This window comes from Theileria equi (genome assembly GCF_000342415.1).
Source record: "Theileria equi strain WA chromosome 4 map unlocalized gcontig_1105316255033, whole genome shotgun sequence".
Taxonomy (NCBI): domain Eukaryota; phylum Apicomplexa; class Aconoidasida; order Piroplasmida; family Theileriidae; genus Theileria; species Theileria equi.
Window position 1 is genome coordinate 332897 of NW_004668228.1, and position 22178 is coordinate 355074.

At 42.1% G+C, this 22178-nt stretch overlaps 7 protein-coding genes across 7 annotated transcripts; 3 read left to right on the top strand and 4 right to left on the bottom strand.

Moving 5' to 3' along the window:
- Positions 1 to 1336: 1336 nt before the first annotated feature.
- BEWA_013250 (hypothetical protein) lies at positions 1337 to 4231 on the top strand (the record flags this gene model as incomplete). Its single annotated transcript, XM_004832161.1, has 1 exon — positions 1337 to 4231. One exon carries the CDS (start codon positions 1337 to 1339, stop codon positions 4229 to 4231), a length of 2895 nt encoding a protein of 964 aa, XP_004832218.1.
- Positions 4232 to 6352: 2121 nt separating this feature from the next.
- Positions 6353 to 12490, top strand: BEWA_013260 (hypothetical protein; the record flags this gene model as incomplete). Its single annotated transcript, XM_004832162.1, has 1 exon — positions 6353 to 12490. One exon carries the CDS (start codon positions 6353 to 6355, stop codon positions 12488 to 12490), a length of 6138 nt encoding a protein of 2045 aa, XP_004832219.1.
- Positions 12491 to 13460: 970 nt separating this feature from the next.
- BEWA_013270 (ATP-dependent DNA helicase family member protein) lies at positions 13461 to 15234 on the top strand (the record flags this gene model as incomplete). The annotated part of the gene is made up of 9 exons (XM_004832163.1): positions 13461 to 13611; positions 13680 to 13798; positions 13855 to 14063; positions 14099 to 14389; positions 14422 to 14604; positions 14638 to 14803; positions 14868 to 15012; positions 15047 to 15126; positions 15160 to 15234. The coding sequence occupies 9 exons, from the start codon at positions 13461 to 13463 to the stop codon at positions 15232 to 15234; spliced, it is 1419 nt and encodes a 472-aa protein (XP_004832220.1).
- Positions 15235 to 15258: 24 nt separating this feature from the next.
- Positions 15259 to 16008, bottom strand: BEWA_013280 (conserved hypothetical protein; the record flags this gene model as incomplete). Its single annotated transcript, XM_004832164.1, has 2 exons — positions 15259 to 15794; positions 15861 to 16008. 2 exons carry the CDS (start codon positions 16006 to 16008, stop codon positions 15259 to 15261), a joined length of 684 nt encoding a protein of 227 aa, XP_004832221.1.
- Positions 16009 to 16082: 74 nt separating this feature from the next.
- BEWA_013290 (hypothetical protein) lies at positions 16083 to 17616 on the bottom strand (the record flags this gene model as incomplete). Its single annotated transcript, XM_004832165.1, has 1 exon — positions 16083 to 17616. Exon 1 carries the CDS (start codon positions 17400 to 17402, stop codon positions 16083 to 16085), a length of 1320 nt encoding a protein of 439 aa, XP_004832222.1. The 5' UTR covers positions 17403 to 17616.
- A 319-nt stretch (positions 17617 to 17935) lies between these two features.
- BEWA_013300 (conserved hypothetical protein) lies at positions 17936 to 18151 on the bottom strand (the record flags this gene model as incomplete). Its single annotated transcript, XM_004832166.1, has 1 exon — positions 17936 to 18151. One exon carries the CDS (start codon positions 18149 to 18151, stop codon positions 17936 to 17938), a length of 216 nt encoding a protein of 71 aa, XP_004832223.1.
- A 457-nt stretch (positions 18152 to 18608) lies between these two features.
- BEWA_013310 (hypothetical protein) lies at positions 18609 to 22161 on the bottom strand (the record flags this gene model as incomplete). Its single annotated transcript, XM_004832167.1, has 2 exons — positions 18609 to 20054; positions 20242 to 22161. 2 exons carry the CDS (start codon positions 22159 to 22161, stop codon positions 18609 to 18611), a joined length of 3366 nt encoding a protein of 1121 aa, XP_004832224.1.
- Positions 22162 to 22178: the final 17 nt, after the last annotated feature.

The window sequence follows — 22178 nt, forward strand, 5'->3', positions numbered from 1 at the left end:
GGACTCTGTCTACACACCTCAGGTGGTACCACCGTACGCATGACTTGCGCACATCTCTCATTATAGCCACGCATGTTACACGTTTAAAGCATAAAACGGTGCTTACAAGTGTGTGAATACCTCGGAATGATGTGACATTGACGATTGTGCAACTCTGGTTGGAATAGAGTATCGTGTATCAATGGTATTTATGCCCGAGGTCTCGGATTAAACGCACCAGTTTGCAATTTACATTCCAAACTTAGCAAACCTATGGCAAGTTTGCAACAATATGCCCGAATTTGGCTCTGGCAGCCGCGAATCTGGTCCTGACTTGACCGATAAATTCTCCTGAAATCTCCAGACTTTTCCCCAAAAACACAAAATGGCTCAGAAATGGAACGTTTTAAACTCTATACCTCAACACATTATACTCGTGTGTGGATTATAAAGGCCATTCAGTCTCTTGTGGAGATGCAAACGCCAGGTTACCAACTATTGTTTCTCTGCCATATATCCACTTGCCCAAATTCTCAGCACTTGAAACATGCTTTTAGTAGAATGTGATGTCATTTGTTGGTCCTAAGGAGCTCCATTCATGGCACTTCTCCCTGGAGGATCTGACCGTCTCTCTTATAGGGCTCAGTAGGGGTAGGAATCCGCACGCTCTCTTTCCGAGTATGGATGGCCTAGACGTCCTACAAACGCCTCTATTGAATAGAGATGATATTCATGCACGGAATATCGCCCTGTGATACTCTAAAAACGTACAGGTCAGCCATTAAAAAACCCACCCCTGACAGCCTTCCATATTCGTCCACTCCTAAATGGTCGCAAATTTTCCACAAGCAACGACATATACACCTTTTACACTTGTAAAAAATGTAAATATTGAGGGAAGGTTTGACATTTCCGTGGATATGGGCAGTCTCCGCACTACTCCCTCTGAGGCTTTGTTTGAAGGGCCACAATTCCCCAATTCATTTAATATTTTTAAGTAAAAAATTTGTCAAATTATACATTTGAAATTTAAAGGTCCTAATGGACACTAAATGCAGTTTTAAATTCTACAAATTGTCTTCTTCCTGGGTGTTTATTCTCCTTTGCCATTTTAACGCTTTATACACTTATTCCTGTACAGTAGACTATATATTATTTATATTTAACAACAGCACTCGTATTTTAAGCTTTAAACACAGAATCTATACAATACACTGTCGCTTTGTACAGTTTTATTATATCACGTACCATAGATGATTTATGTTCCATTTTTTGCTTTATATATTGCATATCATGATTTATTTTCATTGGTCCGTTCAATGATCTGCTAGATGTTCTCTGAGGGTATTTGTGGAGGATGGGAGGCTATAACAGTGTCCTCATAGATGTAAAAAGGCACCGGGGATACGGAGGCAGAGCCTATTATAAATGGGGGAAAACAAGCTACCAATGTAGCTATAGCGGTAAGACTATAGATTTATCGGAGGAAAGGCGTGATACCCTTCCAGGATATAAGATAACAAAGCATAAGAAGACAGCAGGTAAATATTATAGTCTTTATCAGGGAGCAACCGAATTTCATGGATTTCACAAATTGGAAGAGTATAGCGAGGTTTACGCTTACTTTTGGGAGGGAGATGATGATTATAAAAGACCCCTGATAATTCAACTCGGTAGTGGAAGTGAATACTATACTAGTGCTAAGGATAGTACAACTTGGAGTAGGGATTTTAGCATCACATCTGATACACTCTTGACCAGACTTGATCAAGAAAATTGTAAGAAAAATGAAGCCCATGTTATGGATATTTCCAAGGAGGAGGAAGGACTGTATAAATGTCCACTATCTGTTTGTAACAAGAAAATAGTTACCCTTTCATTTGAAAAACCAGTACCATATGCACATTCATTAAAACTTGTGGGTAGCTCAATAACTAGGTTTGAGAATAAAGGAACGGTTCAAAATGGACTACCATTTCCGAGGAAGGTAGATTCTTTTTATATGTATCTTGATCTCAAAGAAAATAAAGATACACTTCTTATTTACGTAGATCCAATTGGAATGAAAAGGTATTGGCAGGGATATACAGGTCCAAAATGGTACAGAAGAGATTTTTATGATAAAAATACTTGGAGCGAAGTTTCTGGAGATAAGAAACCTAGCAGTCCTTATGATTCTAAGAAAATACTAAGGATTCTCTTGGAATATATTCAACTAAATCAGCCAGAAATAGAAAAGGTTCAAAGACTAGAGGAACCCGGATTTCAAGATTCTACTCCGGTGGGACATCCTTATTTTATCCTTGAGAAGACCAATCGCTTTGAGTATGCAGATTATGGAGATACTTATCCGGTTTTCCCGACGGATATAACTGTAGGATCTTCTGTTACTCCATATGAATTTGATGTAGTTGTATGTAATAGGGGCACTCCGAATCACGAAGTTACCGTTGATTGTAATCTGACTAATATTAATGGAGATGAGTTGGTAACAGACATGTATACAGGACCTATGGAACATGAACAAATAACCCCTAATGTTGGAATTACGAATATCGTATTTTCTGATTCATCTTCAGAGATATTAAGTTCCAAGGAAGTGGCAGAAAACATTGAAAGTACCGGTCCTGTTACTATAACTGTACCGTATATAGACCAAAGTGGAGGACAATATAGTTCACCTGGGTTGGAAGGGAAGCCATCTAACGGCATTTATAGAGGATATTCTGGTTCACCTTCCACCACTTATGGTGGAGATGCTGTTTACGAGAGTTATACCACAGTAGAACATGAAGAACGTGGATGTATTGCATCTGATTTGGAAGATGTCGAAGAAAGTCACTCAAATTACGCTCTTTTTGAGACTAGAGCACCTACTCAAGTTACTGATCTTCGTACTACTCCTGTAGAACTATCTTTTTCTCAACCTGGAAAATACATTGTAAAGCTAGAAGGTACGCTCCCTCAGTCCGGTGGAGAGTCTTCTACTGACGTAGTTGATTCAAGATTTTCGGATTCTCCCCTTGTCACATCTGGCTTGGGTATTCTCGTTGAGGAAGATTACAACACTATGGAACACACTACGCATGGACATGCCGTTGATCATGAAAGTTATGATACAGTGGACTATGATGAATATAGAGCTACTGCTCCTTGTGTTGAAATCGATGAGACTGAATATAGACCAAATGTTTTAGATTCTACAATTGAACATATTCGTCATAGTGGTGTTCAAGGATCTCCCATTTCTGATGTACCTAAAGGATATTTTGATCCACCTCCTATTACTTCTACTGTTCAAGGTACTCCAGTGGCAGAAATGGCTGAAGATGCTATAGATGCTGAAATAGTAAAAGAACATCTTTCTGTTCAAGGCTCTTCTATTTCTGATACACCTACCACAGTATATCTTGAACCTGCTCTCCCTCATACTGGTGTTGATGGACATCCTATTGCTACCGCTAAATCTCATGGAGGTACTAAAGCTCTAGCACTAGACTCTTCTACGGATCCTACTCTTCTCACTGGTGTTTATGGTAGAACTATCCAATCTAAGGGAGGTGAACCTCTTCTTCAACATATTCAGTCTGAAGGATCTATTCCCTCTGCTTCTATTGATCCGCAACCTCCCGTTCCCACTGGCGTTAATGGAGTTCCTATTGATACTACTGTCATCGTTGGAGAATCCCCGGATGTAATAATCACCTTTGATAGTTCTCCAGTAGATCTGGTTTATGATTCTCATTTGGTTGTAGGTGGTTCCAACTCCTACCAGTCCACGGAGGAAACTGAACCAAACTTGTATTATGTTGAGGAACGTTTTGATAGTATAATACCTGAATCAATCCAATTGGATGTCTCTCATATATCAATTGATGATGCAAAAGTTGTGGATATATACATTGATAGTCTTTTCAAAACTGAGCAGAAACTCACAGAAACGAATAGTTTAATAGTAGAATCCGCCATAGCTGGCGCGTTAGGACTTCAGGCTCTTCGGCTTGTTCTAGAGGCAACTCTTGTACCAACTCTTGTTTTTGCTGAGCATATCTTTAAATCCGCCGCTGATGGTATCTTACCAAAGGAACCCTGCCCAGCTGTTACCCCGATACTTCCAGTATGTGTTGCAGATCCATCCATTACTTGCTGTTGGTGGTGGTATCTTTTATGGGTTATAATAGTTTTACTTGTTATTATTCTGGTATGTGTTCTGTGTAGAAGATCAATAAAAGTCTTGATTATCAAGGTATAGAAGCGGTAGAGGTAATGTGGACATGCATGAGCGTTCATCTACTTTGGAGAATCTTTACCACAAGTAGCCACCGTGCCCACAAAATCGCTGTGTTTCCATTACACTGGCCACGTTACATGGTGTCTACTTTCATGCATGCATTCTCCCGTCGTAATCCTCTGAACATATGCCAGTGAACGCCCATTTTCATCCACTCTAGTGATCCTCTTGTATGGATCTCAAGGTATCCTCTGCGTTTCCTTAGTGGTTTATGGATCTTGTATGAATCTCTGATGTTTGCGCTGTGGATATGCGCCCTGGGCTTTAATCTCCCGATAGTGTTCCCTGGAGAGTCTTGTGCGATGCTCTGTTCCAGATTTTCTATCAGAGCATCTGTTTTTATGATCATGTATATGGCGGAATTTGGAACTGGGAAATTCTGTTGCTCGTTATATGGAGCAGTTGATCCTGTGGTCATGTTTATATGTATGGTTTATACATTGGAATATATTAAATAGTAGCTTTATAATGACCCTTTGAGAGATACAGGGACGGATTTATTGATTTAAAACCACTGATTTGTATTTATATTATGATGAAAATAACCCTCTGCATTTTATGCATGAGGATTTTGATGGGATTTATGGAATATATGTTGGCATATTTTAATACAGTACCGATCTGCATTATGCAGTTTTTGATATATAGATTTACTTGGAAAGAGAAGATTATAAAAATAGTAGAGCAGTTCCAATAGTTCTGTGAATGAGGAACTTTGACCCGGTAATACAATAAGAAATACTAGGCGAATGAGGCACTAGTATTCCGGGCATTAGGCAGCACATTTGTATTTTTAAGCGGCAAAACTCGCACGTACATATACAAGGTTCTCAAAGAAGAACGCAATTTAAAACTCAGCACATAAAACTGTCTCGTCATCCAGAGACGACTAATTCATTCCTTCTATACAAGACGGGTGTAATTAGTGGGCTGTGTTGCATGGTTATCCATTTTCAGGTCAATGGAGACCTTTCAAGGGCTACTAGAAACTGTTCCAGGGTCTTGAGGACTTGGTCACCATCCTCTTGTTCCCTGGCAATGTCAAGGATGAGTTCACTAACGTCAGACTTTATCATGGCACGGGTTTGGAAGTGACCTAAAAAGAATCCAAGTGCCTTTTCAATTGCCTTAGAACTCTCCTTTTCCTCAGTCTTTTCAAGGTCCTCAATATCCTTTGTGATTTCCTCGACAGTTTTTGGAATCTTCTCTGGTCTTTCCCCAAATCTCTTCCTAGGCTCTGGCAGGACCACAGCGTCTAGCTTTGCCTTTACTTAGTTGATCGATACTAACGGTACTAGTCTCTCATCTCTAGCCCTTATTCCTGGTCTGGAACCTCTAAGTTGTGGCGGCTACACATCTGCCACTTCCTGGCGATCTCCACCAATTTGGCCGCTAGAGGAATGGGATGAGAGTGGCACAGAGATGATGCATCAGGAGATAGGAATATTAGCCCATAGCCTCTTTATTCCCTCTGAAAGTTCGAGAATCTTCCTTTAGTTATGGGGAGTCAACAGGAAGAGTTTAAAAGTGGCCAGGAATAGAGGAATTTTGTAGGTTAGTAGTGATAATCCAAAACTATGCAACACAATCTGTGATGTAAAGTCTCTGGTTAGCTCTAGTTACACTTGTAGAGACTACATAATTGAGCTCTGACCAACACTCATTCACGGTTGATTGAAAGGAGAAGATAATCGTCTTCTTCCTGGTACTAAAAGGTACCCAGTTGTGAATTGTTTGTCTGGATTTGGATGAATCATCCGTTTTTAGGTCCAAGTCATTCGAAAGCTAGAGGCGCCTTACCGATGGTCTTGTAAGGAAGAAGGATCTGCAGTAGGTATCACAAAGGGGCTAATGGAGAACATTTATGGTCATGTTTAATGAGATGTGAATGTGGATAGACTTGAAGCTTGCAAGAGACTCTGGTTTTGGCTCCTAGAGAATGTAATGGTAGAGGAAGAAGAGCGATATTCATGGTTATAAAGTTTGCACGGGTCCTATGCCTTACAGATACCTAATGACTACTCTAATGCCTGAGAATACCACACCGATGAAGATATAGACCCTGGCCTGTACCATTCAAAGATGGCAAAAGAGGAAGAAAGGAGGGACGGTCTCTTCTTTGACTCTCTCACCTACTTTTTGGTGGGACTGAGTGTGGCTTTGATCTACTCCTTTGCGGACAATGACCACTTTATGTTCTACAAGGTGTTCAGAGAGGCTGGAATCCATGTAGACTTTCCACACTACTACACTCGTCAGCTGGTTGTGTTTTGGGGATTCATAGCCTCGTTCACATTCATGTTCGTCGGAGTGTTTAACAGGAAGATATGCACATTTGTGGGTTGGCTGATGCCTCTCTCGTACCTCTACATCACTTCCAAGGTTACAGAGTATGGGAATGTCAAGTTTGGGACCGGCATGCTTCGTGCAATTGCACTGACCTCCATAGTCTCTCACATCTTTCAGACCTGCTTCGTATTCCAAATTTTTGAGGAGACTGAGAACTTGTTCCAGAGACTACTGAGCTTTGTTGGAGGCTACTTTCTGGGATACCCAGTGGTTACTAGACTCCTCCTCAGAAGAGTCTTGATTGATGGGATGATGGATAGTTCCTCTATAGGAGACGATCTATTCCACTTTTGCACAACGCTCTTCTTCATAACATTTACCATGGCTGCATGTTTGACCTATTTCTTTTACGGCATGACTGGGGGTATGGATACTCATTATTGGCTACCAGCCTTTTCTCCATCAATGGGAGACAAGATAAGTCTGGGTACCTGCGTATACCTTTGGATTCTCAACCCAGTTTGTATAAGCATACTACCTCAGACCTTGATGGAACAGTCGGAATACCACAACCACGTCTTTATTCAGAGAGTCTCCTTTGCAATAGCTTTACTGGCCATACCCTCGATAATGGGCTCAATGGATGTCTCAATGCGCTGTATATTGACCCTGTGGAAGAAGAGGACTCTGAGGTATCTGGAAGGACTAAAGGCTGCCATCATGGTCTCTGAGGAACTAAATGAGATGGTTGAGGAAGATGGAAGGGAGGAGTCTCCACTCTCTATAGTATACAACAGTTCAGACATTAAAGTGCCTTCTCACATTGACACTTGGTCCTCTATAACCTGTGACTCTTTCAGTGACTGGGAACGCAGAGACGTTGAGACCAGAGACTCCATTCTCTCAGCAATCATGATCCTGGAACTACTCATCAAGTTGGAGAATACCCTGGCCTTGGGACTTGTTGAAGATATTCTAAAGTTATACTGCTCTTCCAAGACTAAAGACCCACTGGCTACCTGCACAGTGCTTCTGACTGACAATAAACAGGTCCTCCTCACCGTCCTGTCAAGGTCCCTAGGAATGTCAAAGGGACTCCTCACTCAGGTCGAGAAGATACCCAATTGCTATAATGGAGGTTTTGGTGGTGGCACTAAACGTTGTTGTTTCAAGAAGGATGTAAGTTCTACTTGTACGGTTGAGGGTGCCCCTGCCAAGGATCAAACCTGTGACTGTTGCTGTCCAGTGTCAATCGCTGAGATTAGGACATTTGTGAGAGAATCCGTTTCTTCCACTGAGGATAGCATCTGCACAATGGTTACTAGGATAAATGCAGATGCAACACTGTTATCAATGGAAGCCTCTGATCTAACACTTGACTCTGCAAAAGTCTGTGTAGCGGTACTAAAGGCTTACTATCAAAGCTGTATCTGGCTTCTCATCTCAATACTCTGCATAGAGGAAGCTATCCTACTCGCTATTTGGTTCTGCAGACTCTGTGGACTGTACAAGACTATTTGTGAGAACATTGATAAGATAAAGACATGTGGATGTATAAAGTCTACAGAAAATACTGCTGTAACCATAAAGACCTGTTCCGTGACTACTCTTGAGAACTTTGACGACTGTGACTGTCTCTGCATAGTCTCTTACTATGGTATCAGGACTAGTGTGGAGACTATAATGACCAGACTTCACTGCTTGAGGACAGAGCTTGTCACAAGAGCTAATACTACATGCATATTTCAAAAGGTAGAAACCTCTGATTTGGCTTCTGAGGCATACTTGCTGGACTCCATCAAGGTAGCCGTCATACTCTTGTCTGGTCTTGACAGTGTATACAAGTTCCTAGTCGATACATTTAAAGGAACATGTGGGTGTCATTATAAGGACAAGGACCCTCTTTATCCAGCCGTACTTTCATGTCTACTTGTCTGCTATAGACTTTGTTCCAGACTCTTCCGGGATGCCTCTGAAGGTACCAAGATCTTGGAGGATACACTGTTATGGTACAGATGTATATTTACGGCTAAGAAGAGCTCTATAGTTAATGTGTATAAGGAAGATGAAAAGAAGAAAGTTAAGGAAGATGATAAGGAATGCAAGACAGAGGAATGTAAGGAAGCGGGAAAGCCATCAAAGAACTTGAGGTTAACAATCAGTTCATACAAGTCATTCATAGATAGTACAAGAACTTCCTTATCCTACTTCTATAGAATACATACAGAAGACGGTGATGATTATGCTGTTTACTATGCCCTAAATGTAGATAAGGCAGGGAAAGTAATAGATTACCTTTCTAAGTTAGCAATGACAGATAAGGAGAATTATTCTCTTAAATCAGGTGCTCACTTCATTCGGAAAGGAGAATCTGGATCCTCTGAATCTGCTTTTGCATCTAAAAGTTGTGTCAAGATGAATTTAAAAAACCCGGTATTAGAAAGTCCGAAAGAAAACCAAAAACCACACTGTAAATGTTGTAGTAGTAAAGACGATGGAATTTGCGATAAGTGTGAAAAGGGTGAAGGGTGTAATGAATGTGATAAATGTGAATGCAAGTGTGAATGTCCTAATAATCCAAAATGTGAGTGTAGTAAAAAGGAAAGTACATCTGAGGCTTGTGAAAGTGTATTTTCTCGCTTATCTAAAATTATAGAATGTAAATGTAGCTGTGAAAAGGAGAAAAGGAAAGCCTGTGGTTGTTTCAATAAACTATGCACTAGCCTCTCTGACTTGAGTAAGAAAATGGAAACCATCACAAAAAAACCTGAGGAAAAAAAGAAGGAAGAGAAATGTGAACACCAGGAAAAATGCGGAGGAAAATGTTTTCAAACAAAGAGATTTACGAATTTTTTGACGGCATATGTAAGTAAATTAGGATCCACAAGCTGTTCTTGTGAGGATAATAGACCTCGTTCCCGTTGTCCTGGTAAAGATTTATGCTTGTTGGATGGTTCCGCTTGTGGAATTTCTTTCGTATTAAAAGAATGGTTTGCAAACTATTACTGCAATTGTATTTATGCTAAAGGTTCAGGTTCCACATCATGGAGCTTTATTATCCCTGGTGCAAGTTTCTGGAGTTTTTTTGGTAGCTTTCTTGAGGGTGGTTTTAATTTTTTTGGATCAATATCACTCGGAGGAGAGGATCCTGGCCTTTGTAAATGTCTAGTTAAGGTCCTAAAAGATGTTTACAAAGAATTAAAATGTAGTGAAATAAAATGTAAATGTTGTCCTTGCTGCATCAAAAATGAAGCACCTAAATGTCAGTGTAAATGTGAAGGAGAGAAGGAAGAAAAGAAATGTAAATGTGACTGTAAATGTTCCGAGAATTGTACACAAGATGAGTGCAAATGTGAATGTACATGTGAAATATGTTGGAAAAACCTTTTCAGATGTTACGTAATTTGTGGACTGAAGTGTAAGGATGGAGGTTGTGAAGGTTGTAAACCTGAAGGAGAGGGGTGCTGCAAATGTTGCTGTATAAAGACTAAACAAGAGGACTGTAAATGTAAAAATAATACTAAAGATGATCATAAAAACTGCACTCATAAATGTGAAAACTGCCTACTTTGTCTTTACACCACGAACATGTTCTTTTGCAGTAAATGCTGTTCCCAGCAATCTGAAAGTGAATGTCAACCCATCGCTATCTCCTGCAAATGTGACTGTAAAGAAGGTGAAGGTGGAAAGTGTTGTTGCAAGGACGTCTCTGCTGAGGAGAAGAAGGAAGAGGATGATAAAACGTGCCTAAAACTGGACTGTTGCTGTGGAGACAGACTTGGATGCTCCATTGATAAGATTACCTGTCTCCTTAAATGCCTTAAAGAGGAACTCCCAACTTTGTACTGTCTTACTAGTAAACTCGACTGTCAACTATTCCAGTTTTGTGAGCAACTGTGCAGCGTTCTGGACACTCTTGAGGATGTGAAGGAGGTACTAACAAAGGCCATAGATATAGTAGAATGTAGGATCACAAAGGTCAAGTGCATGATAAGTTGTTACAGAGCCAAGTTTAAATCCCTAGAGGAACAAATAAAATCTATAGACAAAAAGGATGAAACATATCCACAGGTTGTGGACCTTGTCAAGAAGACTGGAAAGTTTGCTGTGCTGGTAACATCCTATTCCCCAGAGATTGAGGCTACTTATATGAAGACTGATTTCCACGGTGATCTACTCAAGTCTACCACCCAGAATCTGGCAGAAGTAGCTATGCGTGTAGAGGATACCAGTCAACTAGCTGCCTCAACAGGTCGTAGCAGAGTGGCTTTACTGGCTGACTCCAAGACTGTCCAAGTGGACGCTCCAAACAAGAGTGAAAAGGACAACTCTTCCATTCTGAAGGAGTATCTCTTTATAGTTTGCAGGATAATCTTTCTTCTACTGAGGTTCCAGATTCTTGACCCTAATCGCCTCTGGCTTGTGAAGGTACTCACTGTTGCATTCAGCATTCTCTCCGCCGTTTACCTCAACCTCCTCATCACAGAGCTTTCTAGTGACCTTGACAAGTACACTGGATACTTGATAAACCTCATGCTTCTCTGTGGAGTTGGAACAAACTTCATCTACTCCTGGCTGTTCCACCTGTTTGACTACGTCAGCATAGTCTACCCCTTTGGCAACATTGTCTCTAAACTGGAGACCTCAAACCCCTCGGTGGACTATGGCAAGTCTCGCTACAGCATGTTTATTAGTCTGATATCCTCTCTCAAGACTGAGTTCAACAGCATCTTTGGCATATTCTCAGACCTGGACACCACCAGTTCTTACTCTGGTATTAGACAGAACGTCTACCCATTCAGCACAATGTCAAAGAGTCTCATCAGTTCATTCAGAGGCACTCTGGACTTTACTCCTATACTCAATGGTCCAAACAGAAGTGTCTCTGCCATCATGGACCACATCTCATTCACTCTACTTGGGTGCCATTCAGATGACCTCCTGACAAAGTCTAGTGGCTACTTTGGTGACTTGAACAGGGAGATGCTTTGGCACTCTTGGTATGCAAACACCGTGATCACTGACACCACTCTCTTTTACTACTACCTCAGACGCTCCATCCTGTTTGAGATGAGTGAGATTGTCCGTCTGAGACCAGTTGACAAGCCATTCTCAAGGGGATTCACCAACTCTAGACAACTGTGGAAACACTTTGGCAAGATCCAAGTAGATCTGTCCTTCAGTGCATCTCTCAAGAGTCCCGAAATTGAGATACCCAGAAGCAGACACCAGTTGAACCTCTTGAGGGAGAGACTGTACCAGGAGTATAGACAAAAGTGGCTGGTATACCAACTCAGGGCTACAAAGTCTCTCGTCAGTGTACCTCTGGATGAGCATAGCAGTACTGAGGACCTACCATTCCTGTACATTAAGGAACTGGACACTGTACAACTGACTACAAACTCCCTTGAGAAACTGGATAAAAAGTACTCTGACGTCTACAGAGGTACCAAGATAAACAATTGCAAGATTCTCAAGAAGGAGATCAAGACTTGGAGGAGCTCCAAACTCGGCTTTTGTGAAACTCTGTCTGATGAGGGCGAGTGCAAGAGGGCTGTGAATACTGCAGTAAAGTCCCTTGAGGGATTCTTTGACACTTGTGAAGACCACAAACCTGTAAAGGACATGATAGAGTACATTACCTCCACAGACTATTACTCCACCTACACTCATGGAGACTCCGACCTTGACACTGACCACAAGATGGCACTGTTCGACTTGACATTCCACCAAGACGGACTGGAGAATAATTATCGCATATTTAAAGGGTTCAAGAACTCAATTTCTCACACTCTTGACCACCAACTGGAGATCGCCAAGAGGAACAAGACAACCTCCCTCATCCCTCTTGGCATATACACACTTCACTATGGACTCCAGATATCGCATAATACGCTTGAACAGATTGAAAAGGGCACTTTTGTTAAATAATGTAGTGATTTTTAACCCAATGGGTATTTTGCCATCATTTTAAATGGTTGTCTGTTTTACAGTTTATTCTTCGAGGTATTTCTTAGTCAAGCTTTTCTGATGGAGAAGCCATACAAAGGCCCAGTAGAGTTGCGAGTATGATGAGCTTCATGTTTCACAGGAATCTAGAGCCCCTACAAAGTCTGCATGCAGTTTGTTTTCCTTCTCTTATATATAGCTGAAACGTTCTATGAACTATTTAATGAGTAAATAGCTTGTATCTTTAGTTGTAAGATGGGAAATTGTGGCAGTGATGGATCTGATGAGGGTCGAGTACCGAGTATCCACATCTCCTATTCTCTTTCCAGAATGACCTAGAAACAACCAAAGAATGGATTTGTCTCCATCAGAGATTAAAAGGGTCTATTTTGAATCTACAAACCACTATGGACATTGCAGGAGCTCTCATTCCGTTGTACCCACTCTATCTTGATCCGGGATACAGATCCACATCTCAGTGCTTATCGGCAACGGTGTAGAGATTTTGGAATGAATGTGATTAATGGATAGTTTATTTAGACACTTGAGACAATGATTGTCAGTGCCGAGGCCCAGTAATGGTCATCAACTGCATATTGAGACTGCTTAGCTACCTCCATCATTTGCGAACACTTTCCAGTTTTTCACCATCAGATGTGTGCTAAACCCAGTATACTTGCACATACATTCAAGGTATCAGCAAAGGTGTTCTGTAGCTTCCGTATATAATGCACAGGGTGACCTCCAGGGATAAGAGACAACTCTGGCTCGAATGGCCAAACTGGAGCAAAACTCTCCAGACTCGACGGAATACGCAAGAGCTATACAATGCTCGGGTATTTAGTGAAAGAGGAGGCCAAAAATCGCCTCTAAACCTTCTTCCTCCCGGGCCCTCTGTGTAGCCTTCCGGGGCCCACATGGTGCCACCATCCGCCTTCATTTTCAGTATAAAATGAGCAATACGATAGAGATATCCGATATTGTCAAGATAGAGAGGGTTGGAATCCATTCTCACATCAGAGGTCTGGGTTTGGATTCCAAACTGAACCCGGACTATGAAGGTGACGGTTTAATCGGACAAACTCAGGCTCGTCGAGCTGCAGGTGCGTTTAGCTCATAGTAATCATCTTATTTGTGCCAATTGACCTCCAATTTACACTCTGACTCTCAGGGGTTGTCTTGAATATGCTAAAGGAAGGTAAAATAGGCGGACGCGCGATTTTACTCGCGGGACAACCTGGCAGTGGAAAGACTGCCATTGCTATCGCAATATCCAAGGCGTTGGGACCGGTAAGTTGCCTCCAGTTCCGCCTACACTCGCGAATGTGTCTACACTCTCGTTTCAGGATACACCATTCACTCATTTGAGCGCCTCTGAGGTCTACTCGCTGGAAATGTCCAAGACGGAGTCGCTGATGCAGGCCTTCAGGCGTTCCATAGGCCTGCGTGTGAAGGAAGAGACGGAGGTGATTGAGGGTGAAGTCACGGAGCTCGAGATTGACAAACCTTCGCACTTTGCCAAGGATCCTTCGCTCGGAAACAAGCCACAGACGGGGTATCTATGCTTCTACACTCATATAGCGCGTTTAGTGTGATTGGCAAGATGAGCATGAAGACAACAGACATGGAAACCCTGTACGATATTGGAGGAAAGCTGATAGATGCTTTGAAAAAGGAGCATGTAACAGTCGGAGATATTATACAAATTTGCAAGAGCTCCGGTAAAATTACAAAACTGGGAAGAGCCTACTCTCATTCCTACGATTACGATGCAATGGCTCCACACACTAAATTCATGCAGTGTCCGTCGGGAGAATTGCAAAAGAGAAAGGAGATTGTACACACTGTTTCTCTGCACGACGTTGATGTTATAAACTCGAGGTAAGGTGAATGTTGTCCCTGAACTTTTTTAGGGCCCAGGGGTTCCTATCCCTTTTTGCCGGTGATACCGGTGAAATAAAGAGCGAGATTCGCGAACAGATTGATGCAAAAGTCAGTGAATGGCAAGATGATGGTAGAGCTGAGATCATCCAGGGCGTACTTTTTATAGACGAGGTCCACATGCTCGATATAGAATGCTTCTCCTTCCTTTGCAGGTGAGAGCTTGATGCCTTGTACACGATTTTTAGGGCTTTGGAGAGCAATAATTGTCCGATTGTAATAATGGCTACAAATAGGGGTATTACCAGGGTCAGGGGCACGGATTACAAGTCCCCTCACGGCATTCCCCTGGACGTCCTGGACAGGGTTTTGATTATTCCAACGTTTCCCTACCAGCCGGAAGATACGCGATTGGTTTGTTTTATTCTGCATTACTACATGAATGACTATGCTTTGTGTATAATACACCTTCCATCAGATTATCAAGGAGAGGAGTCTCGAGGAGGATGTGAATTTGGACAAGGAGTCGCTAGAGTTGTTGGTGAAGATTGCAAGTGACATTTCCCTGAGATATGCACTGCAACTCATCACTGCGAGTAACCTTATAAGACTACGAAAAGGAGGTGTGTTGTCGTTTGTATACCCAAATTTCTACAGGTGGTCCTGTAACTTGCGATGACATCAAGCGTGCCTTTAATCTCTTTATAGACGCCAAAAGAAGCACCAAATACCTCATTGTAAGTCTATGCATCCTTTATACGCGTGTTCAGGAATTCCAACACGACTACATGTTCTCTGAAATTGTCACGGAAGCTGACAATAATGCAATGGACGAGGATAAATGACGTGGACAAAACAAAAGCCACAATTTAAAGCTCTAATTCCTTGTATGTTTGTACAAGTCTGTACTTTGGCGGGATGTAGTCTTCTGGATTGATGGTATCATCTCTCCATTTGCGTGTTCTTCTCGCTTCTGCGTATTGTATGTATGCCTGGCGATCCAGTCTATGACCCAGTAGATGCCACAAGACGTGTTTGTTGTACTCCTCAGGTTCTATACCGAGCTCGAGGGGCTCCAGCCTGTTGTTGAGGTGGTATGCAATAAAGAGCAGGAGGTATGGGAGCAGCAGTCCGCTATAGAGGACGAAAGTGTATCTCGCGCCATACTTCATGGAGGTCAAAAGTTCCTTGACAGAGACCCTCTCGTACATGTCCTTGAGGTTGTAGAACTTTGCAATATCGTCCTCCCTGAATGCGTCCACGTGAGGTGAGAGGTAACCGCGGAAATCAGAGTCCCCGCGCATGGGCTGCCTCTGAATTTTAAAGTCCATCCACTCATTTTGGACAATGCCGTCCGGGTTTAGCTGGTCGTGCAGGCAATCCTTGCGTACCGGGAGCCTTATGCCTACGGGACGTGTATGGGCTCATGCAGGTGACATGGATGGTAGAAATAATGCTACATTAAACAAACCTTTGGCGGCAGCGCGTTCCCGCCTGAGCTGCTCGTTCAAATGGGCATCGTGGCTGGAGGGATGGTAGACGACTCCAGCCCCGGGCTTGTAGTCGACAATTGGCGCTATGCGAAAGAGCCTCAAGGGTCTTGAGGACCTAATCAGCATTTTAGACTAGTGGTGGATATACTAGATAAATACTGTGCACGTACACCAGAATTAGGACGGCGCCCGCTAAAGAGCTAGTAGAGGTAGCCTACAATAATTGAGGAAAGAAGCGCTCCTCCGGCAGCTGCGGAGCATTCCAGAGCAGAAATAACGCCAAAGGCGGATATCTGGGCCTTGCAGTCCTCAATGGCAGTTTCCTTCTTCTCGCCTTCCAAAAAGAGTTTGCGTCCGAGTATGACAACGTGTGTGTTTAGCAGCGCGAAAAAGACCAAAATGCCAACATTGTACCCAGGGTTGAACAGGAAGGTATGCTTCTTGTACTTGGGGGAGAAGAAAAAGTATACAATGGGAAGGATGTTCACAACTGTAAGCCAAAAGAAGGAGCGTACCCGTTCAGCCATGAACCTGGCGTTGATTACAATAACAGATAGCCTAGTTACAGTGTCAATCAGAGGCATAATCGCAATCATGTAGAGCTTGGTCTCCACAGAGGCGGTGACCAAATTTGGTATTATGGAAGGATAAACAAGGTACCTCACAAGCACATTCAAAACAACCATAATAGAGACAGCCCAGTGCTTCTTTGCCACCTCTAGTGCAGCTCCGAACGTGACCTTTGGATTAAATGTGTCAACAAGAGTTTTAAAGTGGTCCTTGATGTACTGCAACCTTAGATATATGATGGAGAGTATTCCAGAGAGAATGGAAAATGCTCCCACAATAGAGGCAACTGTTGCGTAAGTCAACAAAATTTCGTCGTACGTCTCAATTGGTATCCTTCTGACATTGAGCAGAGACTTGAATAGGAACACAAACAAAAGTGGCAAGCATCCTCCCAAACTGCTTCCAAAGTTAATGTAAGTATGATGCTCAAGAGGGGAGCATGAGACAAGACAATTACTTGTAATCAGCGTCAATCCACTAAAAAATCCCAAAAATCCTCCCACAGCAAAGTAGAGTGCCTTTCCAGTGGACTCCGAAGCCGTGTATGTTACTAGCAAGAGCAAGAGATAGGTCGATCCTTGAAGAATTAAGCCCAGAGACGTCAACCATGTGATCATTGGTGTGTAAAAGAGCAAAATTACAACGGGAATTAGCATAAAGAAAAAGAAGATGAACACAAAAATGTGCAGGAATGCGTCCATCTTGATGAGTATCGGTGCCATTAGGGCCAATAAAAAGACAAAATTCAAATTCATGGAGGTTGATAGGCCAATCATTACGCCAATAAACTTGATGAGTCCCCTCATTCCCCAAGTAGGATCCTTGCCCATGGAGAGGGTTCTGGTTCCCAGGGTCAGCATCTTGTTGACTTTGGGCTCCTTCTCAACGTCTTGAGGCTCCTCAAATCTGGTCTCCATGGCGGTAGGGGCTTCCATGTTTTCCTGCTCCATCAAGCTTGTCCAATCGAGAGATGTCGGTGTCTCTGCAGCCTTGATATCGGTCTTTATGTTCCGCGTTGCCTTGTCAGGGCAGATGTTGTACGAGGGACGAACTACAGCGTAGATTTAGAGACGGCGCTTGGCACACAGCCAAAACCAAAGTCTGTGTGTGTCCACAGAGCCAATGATAAAATTTAAATCACACTACGCAAACGCAGTGCAGAGGCTCGGTAAAAATTAAAAGTGACGTGGTTAGTGGAAGCAAAATATAGTGGAGAGTCGGTGACAGCGTACCCTGAGCGGCGATCTACGAGCAGCGCACTGTGTACGTAGACATGAAATACTAAATATTAGCTACATGTTAAATGGTTAGTGTGTGAGTTTATGAGCGCAGTAGACGCGCAAACCGCGGCGTTGCTCCCAGGGGTGGCCGCGAGATTCCAAGGCGCCCGTCCGGAATTCCCGCAAATGAATGGAAATTTCTCAGCAGTAAGGAGAATTTTCGCGGATGCCCTATAACTGTAGTGCGAATTTGAGGAGAGTCGTCACAAGTGCCGCTTGCCGGTGTAAAGCCCACTCTTGCTGTCGTCAATGCTCTCCTTTGTGTGAAAGTACGGCCGATTAGAATCGCAGGTCTTCTCAAACAGCTCAACCTCCTTTATGCATTTCTCGATTCTGCCCTCGTTCTGGGCCAGGCAGTCCCTCAGAGGCTTCATCTGACAGTAGTCCTCCGGCTTCCTTCTAGCCTCCCTCTTTGGCATTTTAGTGAGTTACGTGGACTTCATGACTATTTGAGGTTATGCATTTAAAAATTACGATAATGTGGAATCTGCCACTAAATCAACTAATCAGGCCCCTTAGGCTCTCGTAAAACCCGCGGTAAGCCTCCCGATCCTTACAGAGCGCCCCGAGCTTTTTATACGAAGCCTCCACTCCAGAGCCTCTGAATCGAGTCTCGTAGCACAAGAGCAGCACCGATAAGTCGCACTGAAAATTGGTGTGTATGGAATGAAGAGTGTGTTGTTAGGTCTAAATGGCAGAAGGGGTGGTCCCCGTTTAGAGGAGTCTTCAGAATGGGTAGCGTTGTATGTCAATAGTTAAACTGAGAGACTCTAAAAGGTAATATGGATTCTAGCATTCCAGTATACCAATAAGAGCGTAGTCTAGAGGGGAGGTCTCTTGGTACTAGTACTGTCTACTTAGAGTATGGACTATATTTTACATGCGAGCGATTAGTTGTGTAACTATGGTACCCCAAAACTTCTTTACTAAACCACCTACTGTTCCTACCGTGGCTAGACTTCCTAGTACGCTACCACCAATCTCAAGGCCCTTCTTCACTGCAGGAGGAAGTCCAGATCGACTACTCAGTCCAGAACTAGCAGCAGCTTGAGATAGTACAGCGGCAGATTTTGTCCCAGTGAGGAGCTTCTTAATCGTATCATGGTCAGTAGCACTAGTAGGCTTAATAGTCTCATCTGTCACTTCCTCCCAATTATTAGCTACTTTTGTTTTTTTGTACCACTTGTGATTATTAGATACTTGATAGTGAATAAGTAGCGGCTTAGGAGTGTCATCCTTAGGATAGAAGAAGACATTTACCTCATTTATATTAGTTGGAGAAGAAAGACCTGTTTGAGACTCTCCACCAGATCCAATGAAGGATGATACTGAAAATTTGGAAGATATGTAATGTCTTTTCCTAGTGTATTTGTGAGTATCCTCTTGATGACTTTCTACATTAATTGGGGTACCACAACCAGGAGAACTACATTGGTATCTGTTTTGGGTTTCTGAAATATTAATTATATGGGCTCCACTCAGATTTCTACGTTTTTCCTCAAGGTTACCAGCATTTATACTAGGGTCCTTAATCCACTTGTCACCATCCAGTTTGAAGAAGTCATTCCCATTACCAAGCTGAAGAATAAGGGGCTTCTCACGTCCACTATCGGCAGTTGCATAGTAGACTGAGGCACTATTATACTGAGATGCAAGAATGGATTCCTTGAATGATTTATGTTTATTACCAAGCTTAGTGGAGAGTACTCTCATTGATTCATTATTGAGAAGATGGTGAGTGTATTTATCATAGCCAGGTTTATAATTGTTTTGTTCAGAAACAGTTATCTTAACATCTGGGTTTATTGTAGAAGTTTTTTCTCCATTAACTCCATAGGTTTCGTTATTCTTCGCATCTAGTTTGAGAACTACAACATTTTTAAAGGTATTACTAATATCTGAAGCTCCACTATAAAAATTCTTGTCTTTATGTTTTGTCCAATTATTAGAATCTATACTATCTCTCTTGTAGTATTCATGATAATAATAATGAGCCCAATACCATCCTGTTTTTGTCACTCTGATAGCTAACGGTAAGAGATTATCCTCGTCATGGCTCCAGTAGTAAACTGTAACATCCGTATGACAAGACTTGATATTCTCGAACCCATTTTGTTCAGATTTGTTGTATTTAATTTGATTCAAGTATAGAAACGCTCCAGGGAATTTATGAGTATACGTCTTGAATCCTCTTGGAGTCTTGTCCTCTTTAGGAGTAATATAATATCCACAAACATCATATCCATATTTATTGAAAATGTCTATATTTATATAAGTCCATATGCCACTGCGAACACAATCTGACTCTTCACTTCTACCCATCTACAAGTCAACGTGGCCACCCTTGTGGTATCTTTAATTCTTCCATAATCCTCATCCCTCCATAGTAGTACTCCATTCATGTCTCAATTGGTGTGAGCAGAATGGTCAGTATGGATGATGACCATGACTACCATCCAAACTACCATTTAGACTTAGTAATGCAAATTTCACAATATAGTCAACTAACCTGCAGCTGTGTTGGAACGCTTTCAAAGCCATTATAGAGTCCAAACGCCATTTCTAGTGCAGACTTATCCACAGCATTATTGAATTTCGAATCTCTGTACGAATTTTCAGCCCTTACAATAGACTTTATATTGAAACTTGCGTACATTATCATTACAGCATACAGTTTCTTTTCATCATCCAAAGGATCTTGAGATGCATCACTCTCCAAAGGCAGAGAACTGATCATCATTTTCGTGTGTTTAACAATTGGTTCTAGTAAATTTGTTGCGATGTGTTCGTATATATCATGAACTTGTGACGATAGGGGTTCCGGAAATTTCCCGAGGGATAAAATTAGTCCCACCAGCTTATTGCTTGATAAAAATTTGTGTACAACGCCATCAAATAAATAACCTGCGATTTCTAAAGTTGCAACGTCAGTTTCTTCATCCATTAGCATTAATGTTTCGTCGCTTTGTTCCTTGATTTGCAAGGACCTAATGTGTTTACTTATAACATTTAAAAGTTGCGATAATTTCTCGTGGACCAGCGAGGTAAATTCATCTCTAAAATTCCTGCTGAGATCCACAAATGCGTATAAATCACTAAAGAGCACATCTAAATCCATCTCTGTATCATCTCTATCATTTGTCATTAAATCATTACAGCTAAAATATTCACTATAGTTACTATTCACACCGTCATTCGTGTAAAGTGATTCTACAGATATGTTCACAGGTTTGCAAATTGTCGAGCTAATAGCAAGGATGGATTTTGATATTTTGTCACATGCGCACATTTTAAATGTCTCCAAAATGCAGTCATGTAATTTTGAAATTCCCTCCTTTACAGCGGCATCCGCATCAAACTCGATGGGACTGCTTATAGTTACATCTAGCGGATAGTCTAATAGTTTATTGTACAGGGTTCCAAGCTCGTTCAACGAGTAGTAGGCCAAATGCTTCTTTAGAATCACAGCAAACAGATCCGCATGCATATGCTCTTCTAGCTCCACTTTTATACCATGTTTTGTGTAAATGGCTTCAACTGCAGCTATAAAGACGTAATTTGCAACAAACTGTAGCATTAACGATTCCAAACTCTTGAAGGAGCCAACTTGTAAGTTGTGAATTGCGATTTTGTAGAGCTTACTTCTCCTCTCTAGTACGCTTTCGAGACCATCTTGGCCTCCAGAAAGATCAAAACCGGCTTTTCCAGACAATAGAATAAGGGTGAACAGTATTTCAAGAACGAGATTCACGTCACTCGAGTCAAGAACCGCCAGGCAGTGTGACCTCAACTTGTCAATGTGAAACTGGAGAGAGCCCTTTATATCCTTTACAAACTCATTGATCCCCTTTACATGCCCAGGACCAATGCACTCTATGATTGTTATTAGAGCTGGCGATTTTGTGTGTAGGAGATGGTAGGACTGGAGCACTTTGTTGGTCTTGAGGAGGCGGTAATTCTTCATGCTTGTGGTCTGGAGCGCATCCATCGCCATTGACGTCAACAAAAGCTTGGAATTATCCGGTATCTTGGCCAGCAAAGCGTCAATGTCGAGACTTTTGAGCTCTCGCATTCCGTCACTTTCCTCCTTGAGCCACTCGGAGACAATACAGAGACAAGATCCGTCCAAAGGCTCGTCCAAGGCCTTGCTTGAGGAAAACTTGTCGTAAAACCCAAAAGATTTGATCAAAGCGCCTACATTGTCTAAATTAGTCCTGGAGTTTTTAATCAGAGAACATATTTCGAGTATAGTAGTCACACATAGAAGCACAGAGTCCAATTCACTCGTTACAAGCGACTTGATGTCTAATTCGAGCTTGTGAGAACATAGATGCATCATCTGCAGTGTTTTCATTACCCCGAGCTCATCCGCCTCTCTAAAGAGGGAATCCAGGTCCAAATGTATGTATTCATCTTCGTTACACTCCATTTTCATAAAGTGTGTGT